The sequence below is a fragment of the Euprymna scolopes genome, chromosome 37 (genome assembly GCF_053919585.1).
Source record: "Euprymna scolopes isolate OS-2025 chromosome 37, ASM5391958v1, whole genome shotgun sequence".
NCBI lineage: Eukaryota > Metazoa > Mollusca > Cephalopoda > Sepiida > Sepiolidae > Euprymna > Euprymna scolopes.
The window spans coordinates 52988714-53012901 of record NC_136518.1 but is presented as its reverse complement, the minus strand read 5'-3'; the positions used below and the strand labels follow the sequence as shown (position 1 = coordinate 53012901).

At 31.3% G+C, this 24188-nt stretch overlaps 1 protein-coding gene across 4 annotated transcripts in view; it reads left to right on the top strand.

Moving 5' to 3' along the window:
• Positions 1-24188, top strand: part of LOC145261195 (laminin subunit alpha-like) — a 469749-nt gene that overhangs the window by 208080 nt on the left and 237481 nt on the right. For all 4 annotated transcript variants that reach the window (XM_080119517.1, XM_080119518.1, XM_080119516.1 and 1 more), the window contains 5 exons: positions 3332-3414; positions 6129-6270; positions 7822-7951; positions 22103-22245; positions 23492-23607. In XM_080119517.1, coding sequence (XP_079975643.1) covers positions 3332-3414; positions 6129-6270; positions 7822-7951; positions 22103-22245; positions 23492-23607 — 614 coding nt within the window. The remainder of the gene's footprint in view (positions 1-3331; positions 3415-6128; positions 6271-7821; positions 7952-22102; positions 22246-23491; positions 23608-24188) is intronic.

Below are 24188 nucleotides of genomic sequence, written 5' to 3'. Positions count from 1 at the left end.
TTTGATGATGATGATGATGGCCGAGTCGTCAATTTCGTTTAAGTGTATTTAATTAAAAAGTACTTAAACACTCGTCAGTGAATAAAGAACACACACAGTTGATTATAAAAATATTTGCTGCTTATTTCTGTACATTTAAGTTTTTAATGACAGATTGACAAATCTGATTGCCGCGTGACGGGGTTGGTGGTTGGTGTGTAGAAGACTGTGTTGCTCCCCACTGGTGTTGTTGTTCTCTCGTGTCTCTCACTGTATGTCCCTTTTTATGTAGCCTAGAATGACGATTTCCAATCAGCCGACATTCCAAGAATGTGGTCCCTCGCTTTGACCCAGGCTCTCCTAAACTTGCGACTGACTTTTTTGTTTGCCGTCCTTGACCACACAAAGATTCTGCATGTGACCCTTGGTTACGTTTTCTGGTCAAATTTATTGTTTAACCTCCTACCGGGGGTCTCTTATGTAACAGTTACATTAATAACTACAGTAAATTTTATTCTGACAGCAAAATAAACATTAACGCTAAAAAATATACTACCATATTTTATTTTCATAACTAAAACTACTACTTGCCTTAACAAGTTCTCCACATTCATTCCAACTCCGTATATATATATATATATATATATATATATATATATATATATATATATATATATATATATATATATGATAGAGGATTAAAGAAATAATATAGGATTCTTTAAATTGAGATTTATCAAGATATAAAATGCTCAACATATTGGATGGAGCATAAAACATATAAAGAAAATAATAGACAACGTAAAATATATATTGTTATGCATGAATTTATTTATCAGTTCATTAAAGAAAAAACATCAATGGAAATGGGGATATTATAAATGCTCTTTATGCCTAGGCATTTCGAAGTCTAATGCTTCTCATCGGAAGCGAAGAAAGAAGCTAGGTTTTAAATATAGGGAAATGTGACATCCAGCTTAGGATACATTAAGAAGGCAATGTGAAAATATGATATTGAAGGGAGAGAATAGCAAATATTTAATACTTAACTAAAAAAAAAAAACATATGCATGAAACATATACAGCAGTGTCATATTTTATTTTTATAGCTACAACCACTACCTGCTTTTAGTTACAACTTGACAAATTTCCCACGTTTTTCCAACTGCTTTTGTAAAAGAATATAAATATCAGACTTGTATTGAGATACTTTTTGTTTCATTTTACTTCAGTCTAAGTTCTCAGAAATCAAAGGGCTAACACTTGACCTCTACATGAGGTACATAGATATTTGAATATTCCATTAAAGTTCTCATTTACATCTCAAACATTGAGTTAGTAAATGAATGAACATATTTTTCCTCTCCCGAATTGACCATGTAAATATGTTATAGTATATCTTTATTGACCATGTAAATATGTTATAATATATCTTTATTGACCATGTAAATATGTTATAGTATATCTTTATTGACCATGTAAATATGTTATAGTATATCTTTATTGACCATGTAAATATGTTATAGTATATCTTTATTGACCATGTAAATATGTTATAGTATATCTTTATTGACCATGTAAATATGTTATAGTATATCTTTATTGACCATGTAAATATGTTATAGTATATCTTTATTGACCATGTAAATATGTTATAGTATATCTTTATTGACCATGTAAATATGTTATAGTATATCTTTATTGACCATGTAAATATGTTATAGTATATCTTTATTGACCATGTAAATATGTTATAGTATATCTTTATTGACCATGTAAATATGTTATGGTATATCTTTATTGACCATGTAAATATGTTATAGTATATCTTTATTGACCATGTAAATATGTTATAGTATATCTTTATTGACCATGTAAATATGTTATAGTATATCTTTATTGACCATGTAAATATGTTATAGTATATCTTTATTGACCATGTAAATATGTTATAGTATATCTTTATTGACCATGTAAATATGTTATAGTATATCTTTATTGACCATGTAAATATGTTATAGTATATCTCTATTGACCATGTAAATATGTTATAGTATATCTTTATTGACCATGTAAATATGTTATAGTATATCTTTATTGACCATGTAAATATGTTATAGTATATCTTTATTGACCATGTAAATATGTTATAGTATATCTTTATTGACCATGTAAATATGTTATAGTATATCTTTATTGACCATGTAAATATGTTATAGTATATCTTTATTGACCATGTAAATATGTTATAGTATATCTTTATTGACCATGTAAATATGTTATGGTATATCTTTATTGACCATGTAAATATGTTATAGTATATCTTTATTGACCATGTAAATATGTTATAGTATATCTTTATTGACCATGTAAATATGTTATAGTATATCTTTATTGACCATGTAAATATGTTATAGTATATCTTTATTGACCATGTAAATATGCTATAGTATATCTTTCGATTCGGTCTTTTGGTCTCACTGGATTTCAGGACAAGAATTCATCTAATCTGGTGGAGTATCAAACTTCGTGCTTGAGGTAGCATCATTTGAAGAAGGTGCCCATTCCTCGTAAAAGCCAGTGTGGGTTAGCCACACCGAGGAGATCTTATTTGGGCTGTGTTATTTTGAATATTTAGTCATGGTTTATTTGTAGGGAAAAGTACCCTAATGTTAGATTGTCGTGACAAACTCCTGTACAGAGAGATCTTAGACACTCGAGGACAGACGTTAGACACTGGAAGACAGTGTCCAGTAAGCATTTTTTTAAGTTTTAAGAGTTCTATTTCTTTGTGATAAGTTCTAAGAGTGACCTCCCTTGCTTGTTATTGTCGCAAGTATAAAGAACATATACAGCATAAAAATAAGTTGACACACCGGTTCCCGCTGGATCACCAAATGTTAAGCAACGCTGAACCTGGTCAGTACTAAATGGGTGACCATTTGACACTTCCAGCTGCTGTATGTGCTCTCTGCTTATCTCGGCATTGTTTCCAGTCGTCCTGGAATTTTTCTTTCCCACTGGACTCAAACAGTGCCGATTCAGGAGAGATGTGGTTGGAGATTGCGCAACACTTGCCTCACAATTACATGTACAACTTCCCCTGCAGGGGATAACCTTCGTCTTTCAAAGAACTTTATTTTAGTTTGTTAATTGCTCACAGATGAAAACATAAGTAGCAGGAGGTGTTGTTCAGTGCTGTGGCTAATTTATTGGCATAGGTTTGTCTCTTATACAGGACATGTGTACTCTGTAAAGGAATAGCACAGGGTCAAGACAGTAGACTTTAGTATGCAGTTTTTGTAAAATACTTTTTTGTTGTTTGTTGTTGATTTATCTTTTTCGTTTTCAGGAATCTATCATCGCTATTCCATACGACGACTGTAACCTTTCATTGGTCCAGCCGAGCTTGGTATGCATTCGTGTGAACGGAAAGTAAGTATATTTATCTTTTTAAACATGCAGTATTACATAAAGACACTGACATGAGATACAGTGTAATGCTAAATATGTTACTTTCAACTGCTGAAAATACACTTGTCTTTTTTTTTTTAATTATCTTTAAAATTCATTGCATTAGGATCTAAATGTGCAGGCTAGGGTTGGAAGGGGTCAGTGGTGTGCAGAGGAAGAGGGGTGACAAGGTGGTGAGCCTGGGCATCCAAATGAGAAGAGCATCCCAATATATTCAAACTATCTCTATTTCTCAGAATATTTCTTAACACTAGGACTTATACTTGAGTCTTTAGGATATACACTCAAGGTGTTAGCCCCGGGCATTATCAGAATACCACCAGATCTCTGCATCACCAGTGCTGTGCAAAAGGGAACGGGCAACAAAATGGTAGTCCTGGGCACTGAAATTGGGGAAGGACATCCAATCATATTCAATCTATCTCCCTTTCTCATAATATTCCTCAGCACAAGAACTTATAGTTGAGTCTTTGAGGCATACAATGAAGGAGTTTACTTTGGCCATCACTAGGATATCATCAGACCTCTGCATGCAACTGGTTAGGGTAAGTCTGCAGGTGTCCTCCTCAGAAGTGATGATTCTAACAGCACTCTGAAGGTTTCTTTAGGTTTGATTTCTGACTCCTTATTTAAAATGTTGTTAGGAAAAATTATGGGAAGGTGTCCGTGGTGAAGTAAATATTGGTGTGGATTGATGACCTGGGTGTTCAAAGTTCGAATCCTGTTCTTCCAGAAAACTTCTTTCACTATGGATGCTGGAGACGTTTCCATGGTTAGGGTTAGTATTTGATTCTAGAAAATGGACACCAGTGTGAATGATAGAATCGAACTGGTCAAATATTATACCATGAACATTCATACGAATCAACATTTTTTTTTTTATAAATAATTATGTAGAGTTGCTTTTAACGCTAACAGATTAAAAAGAACAAAGTCAAGGAAATCTATTCACACCTGGCAGTATTCTATATCGCTACAACACCACCGTTCATCTATGTATGGAATATTGTTGCTACATATAGACCGTTACACCAACAATTAATCTTTCTTTATTGAACAAGGTCCAAAAAAGAGTTGCCTATTTAATAAGTCTTAGGCTATCAACCCAGCTTTTGTCCTATCGCCGTAATCTTGTAACCCTGTGCCTATTTTACAAGTACTTTGGTGGAATGTGTTCTGATGAATTTGTGACGTTGGTGCCACCTAAGCATAAATACTCCTGATTAACCTGACAAGCAGCAACATCTCCTGCCTTAATTGTAGAGGCCCCTTGATACAAAGAGAGTCCTATATCAATTTGATTATTTGGAATTCTTTTTTGAGATGAGTAATTTTTGTTATTTATCTATCTATTTATTTCGGACTAGTTGGCCAGAACGCTGTGAAACAACAACTAAGAATAATGAGGATAATAGTCTGCAATAAATAAATGGATAAATAATACAGAAATTTAAATGTAATGTGAACAGGCATCTTGCTTCTTAACTCCCTACTTAAAGTGTTCCTGTAGACTTGATCCTTAATTCACAATGGGCCCTAATTTTCTAAGAGGCAATTGATCCTGTTTGGGGTGTGTTGTGTTCGGAGAATGAGATGTCACGATCATTGGATATGCATAGAACAAGTTCGCCATGTTGCTTTTTCTCTCCTCAAGAATTCTCTAGTCTTTTCCAAGATCTATAAAGGATGATAACTCTTCCTTTCTTTATTTAGAGTTATTCCCTCTTTTATCACTTTAACAGTTTTATAGGTGTTTCTACATTATTGAGACGAGGTTTTGTAGTCGATAAATGGAGTTTTTAGATAAAAAACAATGGTTTCAACTGACTTTTTTTTGTCAATTTTTATAAGTTACAACGGTAGCTTCCAAATTAGGCAGTTGAAATTACCTGCATATTACAGAATTATTAAAAGAAAACGACTATAATCATGTTAGCAGGTGAAAAATTTGCTGCCATCTTTGTTAAATCCGAACAGAAAATTACCTCCCTGTTGAAATCTTCTGTGTTTTACGATCGTTTTCATCAAAATTCTATTTTTTATTTTCTTTAATAAATAATTTTCTACCTTATCGATTTTCGTAATTTTTGGATATAATCATCTTAAAAACAAGAGGAATACGTAGATACCATTGTTTTCATGCGAAATTCAGTTTTACGATTTCTGAAAATCTTGTCCCAATTCTATAGAATTTATACAAAAAAAAAAAATAAACAATAATAGCTAGTCTTTTCATACAACTTTTATTCACGATAGCAAAGATGACCAATAATATTGATATGCATGTTAAATATTGGCACAAAGATCTTGTGTTTTCTTCAACAATCTATGAAATAAGGCCCTTACTGTAAAATAGCATGTGAATAACAAACTATCTCCGTTAACAGAAACAGCTGTTAGTTTCTTCCATTGACACATAGTAGATGACTTATTAGAAGGTGATGTCTAGTTACAGGATGACTAAAACGTTTCAAAAATAAGAACCAAGATGTAAATAGTAATCCGAATAATTCAAATAATCCAATTGACTTTAATATCAGTTTTCAGAAAGTTTTCAGTAGATATTTTGCAAAATGACTTTTTTTTTTTTTTTACAGGTTTCATTTCTAAAACGTGGAACAAAAAAACATTGTTATTTATGTTTGCATTTTATTTTATCCTGTTTTATTTTTTAGATGTATAAGCACTAAATATTACATTCCTGGTGGATCGATTTTAATTGAAGCAGAAAGGTCTTACCCTCATCAAGGATCCACAGATCTTCCTCCCGGTGTAACTGACCCAAATATGAAGTTGGTTAAACTTGATAAAAAACATGTAAGATTATTTTTCTTTATATTTGTATTTTTATAATAATAATACTAGCAGGCCGCTCGGCGTTGCCTGGCCATAAAATATGCTTAAATATGATATTTCGTATTTATTATTATTGAGCCAATACTCTATTGATTATTATATTGTACCTAATATATAGTAACGATTTCAAAAGTAAATAAAACAAACATGACTTGGGTACCATCAGTTAGAATCGAAACCAAAACATGTAACTCTCCAGTCACATTTGTTATCATCTGATCTAAGTCCACATGCATATAAAAACTTAAAAAATAATGTATATTTGCGCATGCATAGAAATAACACATTTACTCGATTTATGCCTGCCAAGTTCCAATAGATTTTAGTTTTGACTCCTTAGCAGCTATTTTTACCAGCTAAAAACAAAATCAAATTTATTCCATGGGTCCAAATCCTCTATATATTAAGTTTCGAGTATGTAGACGAAATATTGACAGAGTAAGAATATATATATATATATATATATATATATATATATATATATATATATATATATATATATATATATATATATATATATATACTGTTTTAACAAAAACCAAGACTTCAAGAAATGGGTTGATAGCAAAAAAAATGTATTTCATTGTTAGTAACAATGAAATACACTATTTGTTGCTCTCAACCCATTCTTTGAAGTCTTGGTTTTTGTTACGTTTGTGACGTTTTTTTTATTAATTATAAATATTCAGTTTTAGAATTAATTTTTTAATCATAAATATTCAGTTTCAAATTCAATTTTTTATTTATAATAAATATTCAGTTTTAGATTTAATTTTTTTAATTATAAATATTCAGTTTTAGATTTAAATATTTTTGGTTAATTACAAATATTCAGTTTTAGATTTATTTTTTTTATTGATTATAAATATTAAGTTTTAAAATTTAATTTTTTTTAATTATAAATATTCAGTTTGAAATCAAAATTTTTTTTATTAATTGTAAATATTCGGTTTTAAAATTTGTTTATTATAAATATTCAGTTTTCAATTTTATTTTTTTGATGATAAATGTGTAGTTTTCAATTTGTTTTTTAATTATTAATTTTTAGTTTTAAATTTTATCTATTTTTAAAGTATAAATATTCAATTATAAATAGGAAAAACTGAAAATAATGCCTTTTTATCACAAAAATTCAGTCAAGGACGATAATCTGAAGAAAGAATATGTAAATTAAAAAAAAAAAAAACTCTTTTTCAAAAACAATTCCAATAAGAACAATAATATGTTTCTGAATTTTTGAGATGAGAATTGATTATTCGTATTATTTGGATTGTTTTGGTTCAAATGATATGAAGAAGACTATCAGTTTGAAGAAAAAATGTGGAAATAATAAAAACAATTTATTTTCAAAATTTCGAGAACAAAAGTTAAAAAAAAAAAACCCACAAAAACAAAAAAAAACTGTGCAAATAATACAAAATAGTTATCAAAAAAAAACACAAAAAAAAACATGCAGACAAATCGTGTTGGTATTTAATGCAAATGTTTTTTTTTTTACTGTTTTAATTTCAGCCAACTCTTGACCTTTCGGGGACAATTCGGTCAACCGGCAAGAATGTATTAATCGCTCAGTACCATCAGCCCAGTCACCCTGGATTCCCTGTTTCTGTCAACGTACACACTAACGACGGCATGTACTCAGGTAAAAACAGAGATTCTATCACATATGTTTTAGTTGATCTTGTTTACGTGTCTTTTGAAGCCTGTGGTCATACGACAGTTTGCCATACTCTTTATGCAGTCGTTGCACCTGTCTATTGCTTACATTCAGTATCTTCCTCAGATAGTGAAGGATTGCTGGTTGTGATAAACACAAATTTTAACGCATTATGGATAATAATTAAAATAAGCTTATGAAAATCAAAAATTCTCGGTAGTAATTTAACTATTGAACTATATAATGTTTCCAGTTTAAACTAATATTAACAATAAATATGTTTAATCGTCTACATCATAATTCAGGTCATAAACAATTAACAGGAGAGGGCGGACAAGAAAGTGCTGCATTATATCATCCCTGCCTCCACATTTGTATATATCGGTTTCAAAACTTTCTTCTTCTGTTGGATTCCCAGTCACTACGTTTTCCGTGGAAATGATAAAGCTTACATGGTGGGACAAAAATTCCTTAAAATTACAAATAAACGACATAAAGGTCCCATATACGGATTACAAACATTAGATAAACATTTTTATTACAAAGAAATGGCAAGAAAATTGGAACAATTGCCAAAATAACAAACTCTTCCAAATTACTCCTATACTTAAAAAAAAACCCTCTAGATACCAGAAAATTACGTAAAGAAGAAGTAGTCTTATCACGTATCCGGATAGGACACACATACATAACTCACTCCCATTTACTAAAAAGTGAAGAACCCCCCAAATGTATACCATGTCACGAACCTTACACAGTGAAACACTTTTTACTTGACTGTCATGATCTTACACGAATTCGTCAACACTACTACAAGGCTACAAGTTTAAAAGAACTCTTTAATAAAGAAAATCCTAAAACCATTCTAAATTTCTTAAAACAAGCAAATCTTTACCATAAAATATAAAAACCACCAAATAACAAACTATACCAAAACATTGGCCGAATATACCCAGTGAAAATCGAGTCTGAAAGTACCAAAAATTTAAATCTTGTATACAGCATTAAATGACCCAAAGAAGGTTGATATGCTGGTTAAACAAACAAACAAACAAACAAACAAACAAAGCCTCATCTAGCTGGCGTAGGATTTGATCGCCCCATTTCTATTTTCAGATAACTAAATATCCTTCACTGGATCCTTTAGAGCCAGAAGAGGGCTATTCTCTCGCCCGTTGACTCGCAAATACGATCTGATATCTTCCTAAGATATTGTTAAGGCCATGACAAAGATGAGGAAGCTTTTCTTTAAATCAGCTGTTAGACCAGTGCTTCCCAAACTTTTTTACAAAGCAGCAGACTATTGAGCTCTTCAAATTCTCATAGCACACCTACCACAAAAAAAAAACATTAATGTTTTTTTTTTATTTTATTTTATTTTTTTTTTTCTTGCAATAAAATATTGAAGTTTAGCTTAAAGGTTAGGAGGATGAGTTGTAAGGTGTCTTTTCGGTATTTAACGCATCTATATTACTGCGCAGAAATAATAAACGTTATTATTTAGAAAGCCATTCTTAAGGTGTGTGTTTTGTAACTATTCTGTGCTTTCACATAAAAAAATTAATAAACAAAAATATCATAAAAAATTGAATTTAACTTGAAAATACTATTTAAAAAATAGCCCAGTACCATAAATGCATAAGCGCCATATTTTTCATCTAATTTGAAACCATTACTTCATTAGACAACATTTGGCTGCACATAACACACAGTAGAGAAGGAAAATTGAAAATATCTAACAATTCACACGAATGATGTATTATACATTTTATTTTATTATTTTTTTATCATATAATCATCAAAATCACGCAAGTAATAATGTATTAGTTAGTATTTATTGATGGAAACAACTCCACTTATAAAGATATGAAATTTTTTGCAATCTGTAACAACTTGTAACTGCAACCTATAACCTTCTTGTTGTACACCAGTAATTATTCTACTGCACATTAGTGTGTCACGGCACAGTAGTTGGGAACCACTGCGTTAGACCATAAACTCTATGAAGGAGATTGCGTTCATCACTGGCACTCTTCTCTCAGCTGGCAACTTCCCATCTCACACCCGCAGAGGCAATCTCATTTTTTAAACGGATGTGAAAGGTTTGTAATACATATTAATAAAGATACCTAATAAAAACGAGTTTATTTTATTTTTTTATAAATTTTTTTTTTTTTTTTTTTTTTTTTACACAGTGATCACCACTTATCAAGGCCCGGAAGCCACTCAGGGATAAGGGTTATTGCAAATACATTACGTTAGTGTGGAGATTTGATGAAGTGTTTACTTAAGGGGGCGGTTCATTAGGAATTTGTTTACATTGGACTTGAAGACATCCAAGTTGTAGTCCGGTGGGAAGCAGGCAGACGGAACAGAGTTCCACAGGCGTGCAGTTCTAAGAAAGAAGCATTGTTCCCTAAATAAACCCTTTTAACTCACATTCATCGGAGAAGATATCTATTATATTAAACAGGCCAAATATTTGTTTTTACTTACAGCTAAAACTTGAAAAATGCACAACAAACATCCACAAAGTTGGCATTTCTTTAATTGATGTAACCTCGGATGTATAAAATCTAAAATAAAATAAAAAAAAATGATTCATGTGAAAGTAAAGTGACTATTTATATCATTTAATGTTATCATGACGTACACACATCTTTTAATGTTATTAGGTCAAGGGAAGTAACTCTGAATTTTTTTCTACAGAGTTATTTCTCTTGAGCTGACTCTGATTATGAGTGTGCATGCCCCAAGAGAGGAATGTGTTGGGCGAAGAAGAAAGAGGAAGTGGGGGGGAACAGGGAGCAAACTGGGGAAGGGAAAAGAAAGAGGGACAGAAGTTATGCTATATGTTTTGTCCCGAACAATGCCAATATATATATATATAAGTGATGGGACGATTCCAATATTTTTCCTGATTCCAATACAATTACTGATTTTGTGCTAAATTCCCGATTCCAATACAATTACTGATTCCGATTCTTCATAAATCTCTAATTATTTAACTATAAGATTGTTATTTCCTTCAATTTTTGTAAAAACACATGTTAAAAATGCAGATACTTTCCTAAACATCCAAATACAATTGTGGAGGATGATCTATCGATTTTAGATTTACTGGTAATTTAAAATCAATAAATATTTATTATTTTATCATTATTACCAGCAATGGAAGATTTTGGTTGCAACATAAGCAAATAAAAAAAGACAATAAAAAGAATCGTTTTGGCATCAGAAAATAGGCATAAATTTTTCCGATAGCGATTCCGATACCCTCAAATCTTCCGATTTTTCTGATTCCTGATTCCGATTCATCGTCCCAACACTGATATATAAAAGAAAAGTCAGTCACATCCTCAAGTTTAGACACAAACATAAGTGCATCTCACAAATTAATATTTGATTTATTTAGAGCCGGTCATTTATGGAAATTTTTAATCTGTGTGCTTCAAAAAATAAATAAAATTCTTAAATGAATTCTTATTGATTTTAAGTAAACATTGTTAAAAAATTAACATTCCTATCGATTATATACTATATCCGACCAGACCTATTTTTTTTACTAACAGACGTTTGCAGTTATTCACCGGTTACTTCTATGAATCAGCCAATGAAATGGCCGCATTTGTAACAAACACGAAAAGTGTTAATGGCATCCGAAACGTTTTTCACTATGTTAATATTAAACCTTTCAGTTTAATTCATGTTAATTTGTTTAAGATGATGTTTTAAATTTTTATTCTTGATTTTATTTTTTGACTATGAAAAAAAACATACACTCTTACTCTAAGTTAGCTTTTACTTAACGATGCCTTTCATTTCATGTCCACCAATGTTTCTGCAACGGTTTATCCAAGAGGGTGAGTGTTCTACATGACCAGATTCACAGGAGAATTGCACAGCAAGATGTTTGTTCACATTACATTTAAATTTCTACATATTGAATATTGATGCAGTCGAGGAAACCGGAAGCAGGAAGGAATTTTCCAAGGAAAATCATTCGAGTAAAGAAGCTATCAGAGCAGAGAATTTTCCTGTATCTTTGGACCTCTACAATGAAGGGGTTGGATTTTGCTGCTGGGTGGGTTGGGTGTGTTTTCGTTTAGAGGATATAAATGCACAAGGATCATCGGAGCGTATTGCAAGGAAATGCTTGTAAAACAAGCACTAAGATGTGACAGAGGCTGGAGTTGGATCCAATCCTGACCAAAATCTGCAAGTCAAGAGTTGGATCCAATCCTGACCAAAATCTGCAAGTCAAGAGTTGGATCCAATCCTGACCAAAATCTGCAAGTCAAGAGTTGGATCCAATCCTGACCAAAATCTGCAAGTCAAGAGTTGGATCCAATCCTGACCAAAATCTGCAAGTCAAGAATTGGATCCAATCCTGACCAAAATCTGCAAGTCAAGAATTGGATCCAATCCTGACCAAAATCTGCAAGTCAAGAGTTGGATCCAATCCTGACCAAAATCTGCAAGTCAAGAGTTGGATCTAATCCTGACCAAAATCTGCAAGTCAACTGAAAGAATGTTATAAGACCTACAGAATGCTAAAACTCTACCCCAATGATTCCAAAAAAAAATGGTCAAAATTGAAAACACTTGGAAAAGGATGAGATGAGACATGAAAAAGCTAAAACGTTGCGAATAACGAATGAAAATAAGGAAATCAATTAAAAAATTGTCAATATATTTTCTGTTCCTTTTTTATTATTCATATTTTTAACATTGGAATTTATTCCCAAGAGTATATAATGTATCATACTAATGGTTCCATTTCATGATCATATTTATGTGGGTAAACTCATAAAATAAACAATTTAATCCGTGGGGCAAGGAATAGAAAAAGGAAATCACCAAGTGAAAAATCAGACTTACATAAGATTCCAACTTGCGTCTGAGAAGAGGATCCTCTTTATACCTGTGTCATCTTATACCGCTACATCCATAAGGTTAGAAAAGGCTGAAATTGTACAAACGTATTTGTTGGACAGAAATTATTTTTGTACAATTTAAGCTTTTTTTAACATTGGTTTGCCTGGCCTGGTTAGTAAAGCGGTTTAATTTGATGACTGTGTAATGTAGTCTTCTCTTAAGTACAACTTAAAACCATATACAAGTTTCGCTTTTCATGATGTCTTTTCTTTGTTTACCTCAAGTCACGTGGACTAAATTAGTTATTTAATGATATTACCTACATAAACATAACTAAATATAAGCATCAGAATAAATAATATATATATATATATATATATATATATATATATATATATATATATATATATATATACTATATTGATATAATATATAACTTATATATAATGTATATATACTTATATATTTTACTTTTATATAATATATATATTTATATATAATACATATACACTTATATGTATATATGCTTACATATAATATATGTATATATATTACATAGAATATATATATATTTACATATATATATACTTCTATGTCATTTTATATATTATACATATACTTTTATATAATATATATTTTAATGTTATTCAATATATATACTTTAATATATCATATATATACACTTTAATATAATACATAATCTATATACTTATATAATATATATTTATATATAATATATATTAATATATAATATATATACTTATATATATGCTTATATATACTTATATATATATGCTTATATATACTTATATGATATATATATACTATATATATACATATATATTATATATATATACATATATATTATATACGTAATTATATATACTTATATAAATATATATACTTATATAAAATATATATACTTATATATAAGATATATACTTATATATAATATATATGCACTTGTATGTATATATGTATGTATGTATGTATGTATGTATGTACTTATTTTTTTAAGATATTAATACGCAAATATTGATGTAAATATTTCTGTTTACAGATTTGACTTTATCCTGAAAACATGATCTTCGGAACAAGTGATTTTAATTTCGAACATTACAATTTTCAAAGGTTTTTTTTATGCTGACTAGCAATTACATAATTATGTTTGCTTTTTATTTTAGCTTTATTTTTTTTTTTGTAAAGAAAAAAAAAACTCTAATTTTTTAAACAACAAGGAATAAGGAAATAATCTTTTGTATTTATTGTTGCTGAAAAAGAAATTTTATCAATTTACTTCATATAATTCGGCATACATATGCGCGTGCGTGTGTATAATGCGTGTTTTTTTTATTTAGATGTATATTTCAATGAATTGTGAAAATTCTAAATGCTAATTACACCATATTACAGATGGCCCTGCATCGGTTTCTGGAAGTTCATTTCCTTCAGAGAGCCCCCGCTCTACAGGTCAGTCTGTCCGTCCACCGAGTCTAAGGCCAAACGGACAATCTCAGTGTTGTGTGAAGCAACTAATGAAAGGCTAACATCTGTGCCCCTCGGTTGTTTTTGCTTTCTTCATCTGAAGTATCTAACGTTTGATTCACCGTAGTTCCTTTAGTTAACATGACACCATGTAAATAATATCTCTTTTAGAAACGTATCTAATATTCTTTCAGAGTGTCGCATTATAACTTTTTACTTTTCTAAGTCAGTATTTGTTGGTGTCTCATTATTTGTCTGAGTATTTGTCTTTAAATTTTGAGTCTTGCTATTTGTCTCAGTGTTTGTTTTTGAATTTTTATTTGTCCCAATGAGTATTTATTGTTTATTATTTTCTTGTCTAACTGTCGTTAACTCTGAACTTGTCTCAGAATACACTGGCTGTTAATTTTGTATTTGTTCAAAACAGCATTTGTGTTAACCCTGTACTTGTCCACAAAGTATTTGTGATTGACTTTGTATTTATCCCAAGGATATTTGTCCTTTAATTTATAATTGTACAAAAATGTGTTTGTTTTTAATTTTTACATGTCTCCAAAAGTATTTTCTGTTAACAAATACGTATCGAAAACGAAAAGTAATTGTTTCTTTATCTTCAAATACTTATATTGATCCTAAAAGTACATTTCTTAACTCTGTTTTTGTCCAAAACGTATTTGTTGCTAAATCTTTACGTGTTCCCCAAAAGTATTCGTGTTTAACTCTGTATTTGTCCAAAATATATTTGTTGTTAATTCTGTTGAAAAATGTATTTTTTTAACTTTGTCCTTGTTCAAAATTGATGTGCTGTTAATTCTATACTTTTTCAAAAAGTATTTTTAATTTTATCCTCGTTCAAAAATGTAAGTATTTTGGTTATTCTGCATTTGTCCTTGTCCAAAATCCATTTGTTATTAATGATATATTTGTCCAAAAAAGTATTTTTTTAACTCTGTCCTTGACCAAAAACGCATTTGTTGTTAATTCTATACTTATCCAAAGAAGCGTTTTAATGATGTCCGTGTTAAAAAATATATATTTGCTGTGAATGTTAAATATTTTCAAAATCTATTTATTTTTAACCTGTGTGAAAACTTTGTCCTTGTTCCAAAATTTACTTATTATTAACTCGTCACTTGTCCACAAAAGTTTTGTAACTCTTTTAGTGAATGTTCTGTTTATTAACCCTAAACTTGTCGAAAAGTTTGTTGTCAAAGTTTATATTTGTTAACAATACTGTTGTCTCAAAAAGTATTTGTTGGTAAAACAGCTTTCTAAAAGCGATTATTTGTTCTAAACTCTTAACTTGCAGCATTTGGGTATTTATTAACTAGTGGGAGGTACCCGGCGTTGCCCGGGTGTTTGGAGGTGTGTGTGTTGGGGAGGGGGGAGATCAATACATGTCCGGGTGTTTAAAGGTGTAAAAGAAAAAAAGTTTTAGTAGGAAGGTAGGTTTGAACCGCGAAGCCTTGACGCGAAGGTGGAAACGAAAGGGGGGGAAAAAGCCAGACACCTAACCATCTCGGCCATGAGGAGAGATGAATTGAAGAGCATGTTCAGTTAACAAATTGAAATTGGCAGGTGCGAAGAAGTTAAGTTGCGTGATGTTTGACCTAGTTTTGGGCTGCAAGCCAGTTTCTGTTTTCCCCCGCCCCATCATTCGCTTTTCGGAAAATATCTCGAAAATAGCTGGCAAAAGTCGGGCAAATTAAAGATAGCCGCGACCCCGTTCTGAAGTGGTTGATATTGCGATTTTGACGTGATATAAAAAGTTTTAAGAAGGAGTGAGCCGACCGAGAAGGCCGACGAAGAAAGCCTTTTGCGGACATACACAAAAATACACACACACATACATATTTTCGCTTATATATATATTGAGGTAGTTGCCTGTCTAGCCGCACTGATGAGCTGTGAAACAGCGAAACAGTACTGTATGTGGATGACTGGATGACTATATATATATATATATATATATATATATATATATATATATATATATAATGTAAATTTGCAGAAAATCTGATGACTTTTACTTTCCTCACATATAAAATCTTGTTTGATTGAATTTGTCTTGTTTCTGTAAACAGAACTGAAAAGGACCTTTTTTTACTATTGGGGTCAACACTTCTCAAGGATAAGGGTTTTTAAGTTTGTTTTCTTTTTTTCTTTTACATTATATACATACTACCCTGTTGATCTGTTTATGTAATGAGTCACTAGTTATGAAGGCCTAAAGGCCGCTCGTGAATAAAGGTTAATGAGTTAGTGTTGGATAGGTGATGTATGTATGCGGATGTATGCACGCACATGCAATTCCAAAAATCAGGTAGATGATGTCAATCGTAAACAAAGGAATCAACCTACGTTTCTGACCTGAGTTGTGAATACCAACCGTGAACAAAGAAACGTTCTAAATAATGACCGATACGTCAAATGACCTATAAATATTTGTAAATTTTACAAAAAGAAAACAACGAAATTCCGATTTATGAAATGTCAATATAAATCAGACGAAGAACAAAGACAAAGAGAGAACGAGGAGAGCCAGCGTACAAGCATAGGCGTCTGCCAGTCACACTATATCCCACTGACAAGCAACACCCCCTCTCTCTCTCTCTCTCCTCACTGCAACGACCGATTGTATTTGTTGTAAACTAATTCGTTTGTTGTGACTTTAAAATCTCGAGAAAAACTAACAGAGTGTATATAATTTCGCACACAATTGAAAAGTGCAACCAGCAATTCTAAATATGCTTTACAATATAACAGAATTTGTCGGGTCAGCGAGAAAGGATTTGATGATCTAGAAAACGTTTTCAGATATTCTATAGTTAGCAAGCTTGTAAAGTTGAAAAGCCTAGGAAGATGATGCTGGATGTTCAGAAATTCCATAAGGGTGCACCCACTTCTCGCAGTATATGTAGGATTATTTTTTAAAACCGTTAAGTAAATTTGATTTTTGAGATTAATAATAATATTAATACAATTTTGAGCGGATATAATCACTGGCCGCTATTGTCTAATTAAAATGTCGTCTTGTGTAATTGTGTTATTTTAAACAAAATAAACCCTGAAAAATGATTTGCATACTTTCTCTATAGACCTTCCTCGCAGAACTGAGCATAGAACTTCCACCCAGGAGTCAGTAGCTCCGTTATGTCAACACAAATGTGTATGAATTAGCGGGCTATACTTAAGTACTTTCTAAAATATCTTCAGAGTTGCAGTTTCTTTTTCAGGAAGGTTTTGTCTTCTAATAACATACAGAGCTTGGTATTTCCGAATGTTCACCCATCTGATATTAGCCAAGCTGAACGTTGTTTAACTTCCATCGTCTAACAAGAGTATATCGTGATGTATGTGTTAATGGTATTGTACTTGTTTATGTGGTTATATTTGTTAATATGTATTGTGTTGGTTGTATTTGTTCATGGTTATTATATTTGTTATTATTATTATTATTATTATTATTATTATTATTATTATTATTATTATTATTATTATTGTATTATATTAAATGTTATAGTATTTTTGTTCGTGTTTATCTATTGTACAAAATGTTTGTTATGATTGTTTTCATGTTTATTTTCTTTTGTTATAAAACTTTTCCACTTACCTGACTCATATCTACCCAGCTTCACAATAATCAATATCTCTCTTTTGATTTATACAGTAGAACTTTTATATCTGTACAACCTTTTCTTTGACTAGTTCTAGAGTTTAGAAAGTACTAGAACACCTGTGATACGTTGGTTCAGTATATATATATATATATATATATATATATATATATATATATATATATATATATATATATATAGTAATTTACAAAATACATATGGCGATTAAGCTACACTGAATATTCCGCGTTTCATCCACTCTAGGACTCTTCAGGCTTATGCGCGAATTCTGTGGTTGTTTATCGTTTTTATATGCTCCTCTTCTATTGAGATTTTAATTAGCCAATCAGCTTTCTAGTATCCACCGCGCCCTTCCTATCAGCCAATGGGCATGCATTTATCGGGCAAAGGATCTGTTTTAAAACTAGGTTAGTGTTTTTTTTTATTGTTAGCTTATATATAAATATATATATGTGTACATACGTATGTGCACATATATATATATACATATATATATATATATATATATATATACATACATATATGTGTGATCGTTTATGTATATTCATGTTAATTTAATTTATTTATTTGTTTATTTTCTATTGTTTTTGTTAGTTTTAAAACTATTTTGTATCGCTATCCTAGAGTAAATTTTATCTTGTGAACACAGTTATTTGGCTGATAGGAAGGGCGCGGTGGATACTAGAAAGCTGATTGGCTAACTAAAATCTCAACAGAAGAGGAGCATATAAAAACGATAAACAACCACAGAATTCGCGCATAAGCCTGAAGAGTCCTAGAGTGAATGAAACGCGGAATATTCAGTGTAGCTTAATCGCCATATATATTTTATAAATTACTAACTAGCTCTACCTACGTATTGAGCACTTTTGAAGTAAATACTTAAAGTTTACGCATAAATCTATACTTTCGTATATTAATTTTATTTGAGTAAATTAAGTATTTATATATATATATATATATATATATCGTTTAATATTATGGAGAAGCTTTTGGATTTTCCAAATATATGTAAAAACTTTTTGGAATTTACAAATATTTATAAAATTCTAAAAAAGAATTGATGCCTATTTCTGAAAGCTTTTTGGAATGTACAAGTATTTGTAAAACTTTTTTGGAATTTACGATTAATTATGAGAACCTTTTGGAATTTCCAATTATTTATAAAAGCTTTTGGAATTTACAGATATAAAGTCTTTTGGAATTTTCTAATGTCTATAAAGGCTTTTTCGGAATTTCCAAATATTTACGAAAACCTTTTAGAATTTCTAAATATTTATATAAGACGTTTGGAATTTCTAAATATTTGGAAAAGTCCTTTGGAATTTCTAAACATTTATGGAAACCTTTTTAAAGTTCCAAATATTTTTAAAAAGCCTTTCAGAATTTTCAAATATTTACGAAACTTTCTTGTGGCATCATGATAGACTCCTCTCGCTCCCCTCTCTAACTATCTTCCTATCTCTTTCTTCCTTTGCGCCTCTTTCTTGTGTCTTTTCTCTCTCTCTCTCTCTCTCTCTCTCTCTCTCTCTCTCTCTCTCTCTCTCTCTCTCTCTCTATCTATCTTCCGCCCTCTCTTTCTTTTCACCCTCTCTTTCTTTTTACCCTTTCTTTTCACCCTCTCTTTCTTTTCACCTTCTCTTATTTTTCACTCTCTCTTTCTTTTTACCCTCTCTTTCTTTTCAACCTCTCTTTCTTTTAATTATCTCCATTATTCCATTCCTTTTACCACTTCATTTATCATTCGCACTTTATTTACGTCACTAACCATGACTGGGCATCTCCTATCACCGAGTTGCTTTTGGCCTTGATGAGTGGTTATTCATCAATAAAAACATCTTTTCTCGTTAATCAAGTTTCTTTGTGCACTTTCTAATATTAATACTATACCTTGATCCCATCTTACAATGAATAAAATCAATTGTACACATAGAAATATGCAGGTTCCACTGTAATTCTTACCCAAATACTAATTCAATCTTAAACTTTACTCATTATCTTGTGGGGTGGGGGGAAGGATAATAGAACTAATGGATACCATTACAGACTATGGGATTAGCTTTGCCGAGTTCAAATTCTATCAGATTTATTACCGTCATTGTTGTACTCACATTCACACAAAACAAAGCACAATTAGGCATAAGGGGCCCGCATGTATTAATATACAATAACCCCTCAAAATGGTGCCCCCCCCAAAAAAAAGTTACCCCCCACCCCCCAAAAATCCCACCCGTAGAATCGCTGTTATATTTCATACAAACAAGCTTTATTTGCAAAGTGGGTGAAATACTTGGTAAAATTCAGTTGTAAGTTACACTCTTCTGGAGGTTGAAGGTTCAATTCTCAGTGTAGGCGACACTCAAAAATACAACTGGAAATTAATTAGGACTTCTACCCAGTCGTGGCTGACGAAACGAGGGCATGCTATCTCATGTGGATTAAATAAAGAGTTGTGTTCGAAATTATGAGCAGATTTTCGAGTTCAACAGATAAATTCCTTAGTTTGCCGACATACACCTGAAGAAGGTCGGAGGTTACGTCAACAGAAACGTTGAGAAAATAATACTCAAGATAAGAACTGTAATTTGAAGAATTTAAATGATTTGTTTATTTGCATCGCTTGGATTATTCCGACCACTATTCTCGGCTTGGTTTTAATTTTCACAACGTTTCAGCTGATGTAACCTTCTACCTTCTTCAGATGCATCTTTTCTAATTTGGGAATATTTGTGCTGAATCTATACAGAATTTTAAGATGAATTCTTGATTTAATTCATGGGGGGGGGGTTAGATTGTTCTCATGCCGTCAGCCATTACCAGAAAAGAATGTTAATTATTATGTTATTCCTTTTTATCTTTTTTTTTTTATTTGGAAATTATTCCAGGCAAGGCATTAAATCACTTGAACTAAAAAAATATTTAAAGATCAAAAACTAGCCAACGATAAGATGGATATATAATCATATTTTACAAAAAAAACAAAAAAAAAAAAACAGCCAAAATACCATGCCCATATAAGGACAGGTATAAGCAATTAATGTAGGATTATTTTTAAACTCTAATGTTTTTGTTTCTTTGGTACAGTTTTGATGACCCCCACCCCCACCCCAAGAAAGGTATTAGGGTGGCATTTTTGGGAACTATTAGATGAAATATTTAACAGAATGTTTTTAAAAAAATTATCTGAATAATTAAAAATTTTATTTCAAAGGGAGCTAATCCATTTGAAATAAAAAATTTTCATCATCCAGATAATTTTTTAAAAACCTATTAAATATTTCATCTGATAGTTCCCCAAAATACCATCCTAATTCCTTTCTTTGATCATTATTCATGAATTCTTCAAATTCCAACTTAAAAATGATTTTTGCTATTACCGTTCTTAATCTGATCCAGCAGCTAGTTCTAAAAGGTATTGATGTCACGATATTGGATTCGGTGGAGGAGGGGAAGGTAAAAATATTAAAATGGTATTTTCCACAGAAAGTTAAATTAAGCAGAGGAATGGAAAATTTTATTAGAAGCTAAAAATTACAGTTGGGGGCTATGTGTCAGGATATGCACAGTAAGTCTGGAATGAGACGCGGCTAAGAAGAGAGATAGATGTTCCTCTTTGGCCTGTGAGCTGACTGTGTTCAGACGTTTTTAAATCGACCATGGCTCTCCAAATTGTAGAGCCATGGTAATCTCGGGAAGACAAGTAAAGGTGGTTGTTTTATGTTACTTTCTGTCTTGCTTCGGGAGTGCATCTCCCCCAGTGAGTTAAAAGTGTTCCCAGATACTAATCTGAAAATTTCTAGGACTCAGCTCAGTACATACAGCATCTAGCCTTCCCAAATGGTCACCTATCTGGTACTGGCCAGGCTCACCGTCGCTTAACTTCGATGATCTGGTGAGAACCGGCGCGTCAACGTAATTATGCTCCCAAAATGTCTTTTAATTCTTTTCTTTGGCTATTACTTCTGAATTCTTCTAATTCCAGCTAAAAATATTCTGAATCTGGGCGCACAACATTTTTCTAGTTACGTTAATATGCAGATGGGAGAACGTTGAGAATCCTGATGAATACTTATACTTCAACTAGTTTTTATATCAGTTAACTTAGAAATAAAAATCTTCTTTTGTTATCTCTTAGGTTCTTTCATGGCAAAACATTGCAGCAACCCGGATGGTTGTCGAGCAGTCGTCCACTTTGGTGCAAAAGGTGCTCCAGAAATGAATCTGAAGGACAACAATGTTCGTATTAAGATCAACTCCTCCACACATGATTTTTGGCTGGTGAGTAATCTATTCTGTTTCAACAATATACACTGTGTATATATCCGGCGTTGTCTGGGAGCATTTGTATTTTTGTTTTGCGCTTTTTGTTCTTTTTAAATCGCATAAATAGTTTTGAATTCTTTTTTTTTTATATTTCTAATTAAGATTTACTGTAAAAATTTAAGATGGCTCTAAATTTGAAAATGTTTTGATTTATTTGGAGTAGTAGGAAGAGTACTTATTTCTGTAACGAAAAATCCTCCTACTTCCTATTAACATAAGAAATAAATATGGAGGACAACAATGTTTGCATTAAAATAAACTCCTCCGTGCATGCATGATTTTTGGCTGATCATTTTTATAAAAAGCAAGTCGTATCTATCTACCCAGCATTATTTTCATTTTTATTTCGCATTTTTTTTTTTATTGCATAGATACTTTGGTGATGTTTTTTTTTAATTTATAAATAAGATTTGCTGTAAAAACTAAAGATAGCTGTTAATTTGAAAATGTTCCGCTTTTATCAGAGTAGAAAGATGAGTACTTATTTCTGTAATGAAAAATCCCACTTTCTATTAATATCAGAAATAAATCTAGAAAGACAACAATGTTCGCATTAAGCTCAATTCCTCCATGCATAATGTTTGGCTAGTGAGTATTCAAATCTAGTTTATCAATATATATATATATATATATATATATATATATATATATATATATATATATATATAATTATAAAACTCAAATGACCTTGTAACGATGTATGTAACCCACTTTCCGGTTTACAACATCCGGTTGCGCATGCGCGCATAACCTGCGCACTGAAATATTAACGTTATTATTTCGAAATTATTATTTAACATGGGAAGAGTGGGGTTTAAAATAGCTTAAACGTAATACAGAAATGAACGATGTAAAAAAAAAAAGCAGACAGTATTAACAATTGTTTATTTGGATAATTGGAAAAAAAAAAACTTGCTTTCTTCACAACGCTATAACTTCTTTTTTCTGAATTTCCAACGACCTTTTTTCGTTCTGAAATAGAACAAAGTCATCGTTTTCACAATAAAATGTAATTTCAAATATTGTACAGGTATTTTATTTCCTTCGGTTTATTCAACCAGAAGAAGTCTTACAATAAAGACGAAACCTTGCTGGATATATAGCTGGGGTTTGTTCTATGATATAAATATATTCTGTGATTCTGGTGTCAATGTTATTTGTTTATTTTATTTTTTTATTTTTTTTTTTTTTTTTTTTTTAGGATTATGTATTGCTTGTTCCATCCAGCCAGTATAATCCTGAGAATTTGGGTCTGGATCCGCACGATCTTTCTGGAAAATTCCTAAACAATTGCGTCGATGAATCCTTGAGAGAGAGGTAATCCCCTTTGATTATGATGCCACCGCACAACCTTTTTAGTATGATTTTTTTTTTTTTTACTAATAAGTAACCAGTTATCAAGGTCCAAAGCCACTCGAGGACAAATTTTAATAGATAGAGAGAGTGTCAGTTGAATGGTGAGCAATATTATGAGAGTATCGAAAATGATGAACGAAAAGAGACAATTTACTTACAAGTACTATTTATGAAAAGTGATCTGTTTACATTGGATTTAAAGACGACCATGGTGTAATCTGCTGGGAAGCAATCCTGTGATAATGTTTGCCACAGACAGGAATCACTTGTAATATAAACTCTGTTCATGGAAATTTTTCCTGATGCTAGGCTCACGTAGAAACGAAGGAACAGTTTTTTCTGCATTTTGGTAGTAGGACAAGTTCTTGTTGTGAATGCCTTACACGAAACAACCAAAGATTGGGGCTCAGTTGAGTCCCTTTTCATGGAAATAATGATAGAGCAGAGAAAGACTGGCAACGTTTTTCTTTTTTTGTGAAATGTGGCAGCAGTACTCCATCTTAGGACATATGTCTGATTTTTATACAGGAATAAGATTTCGC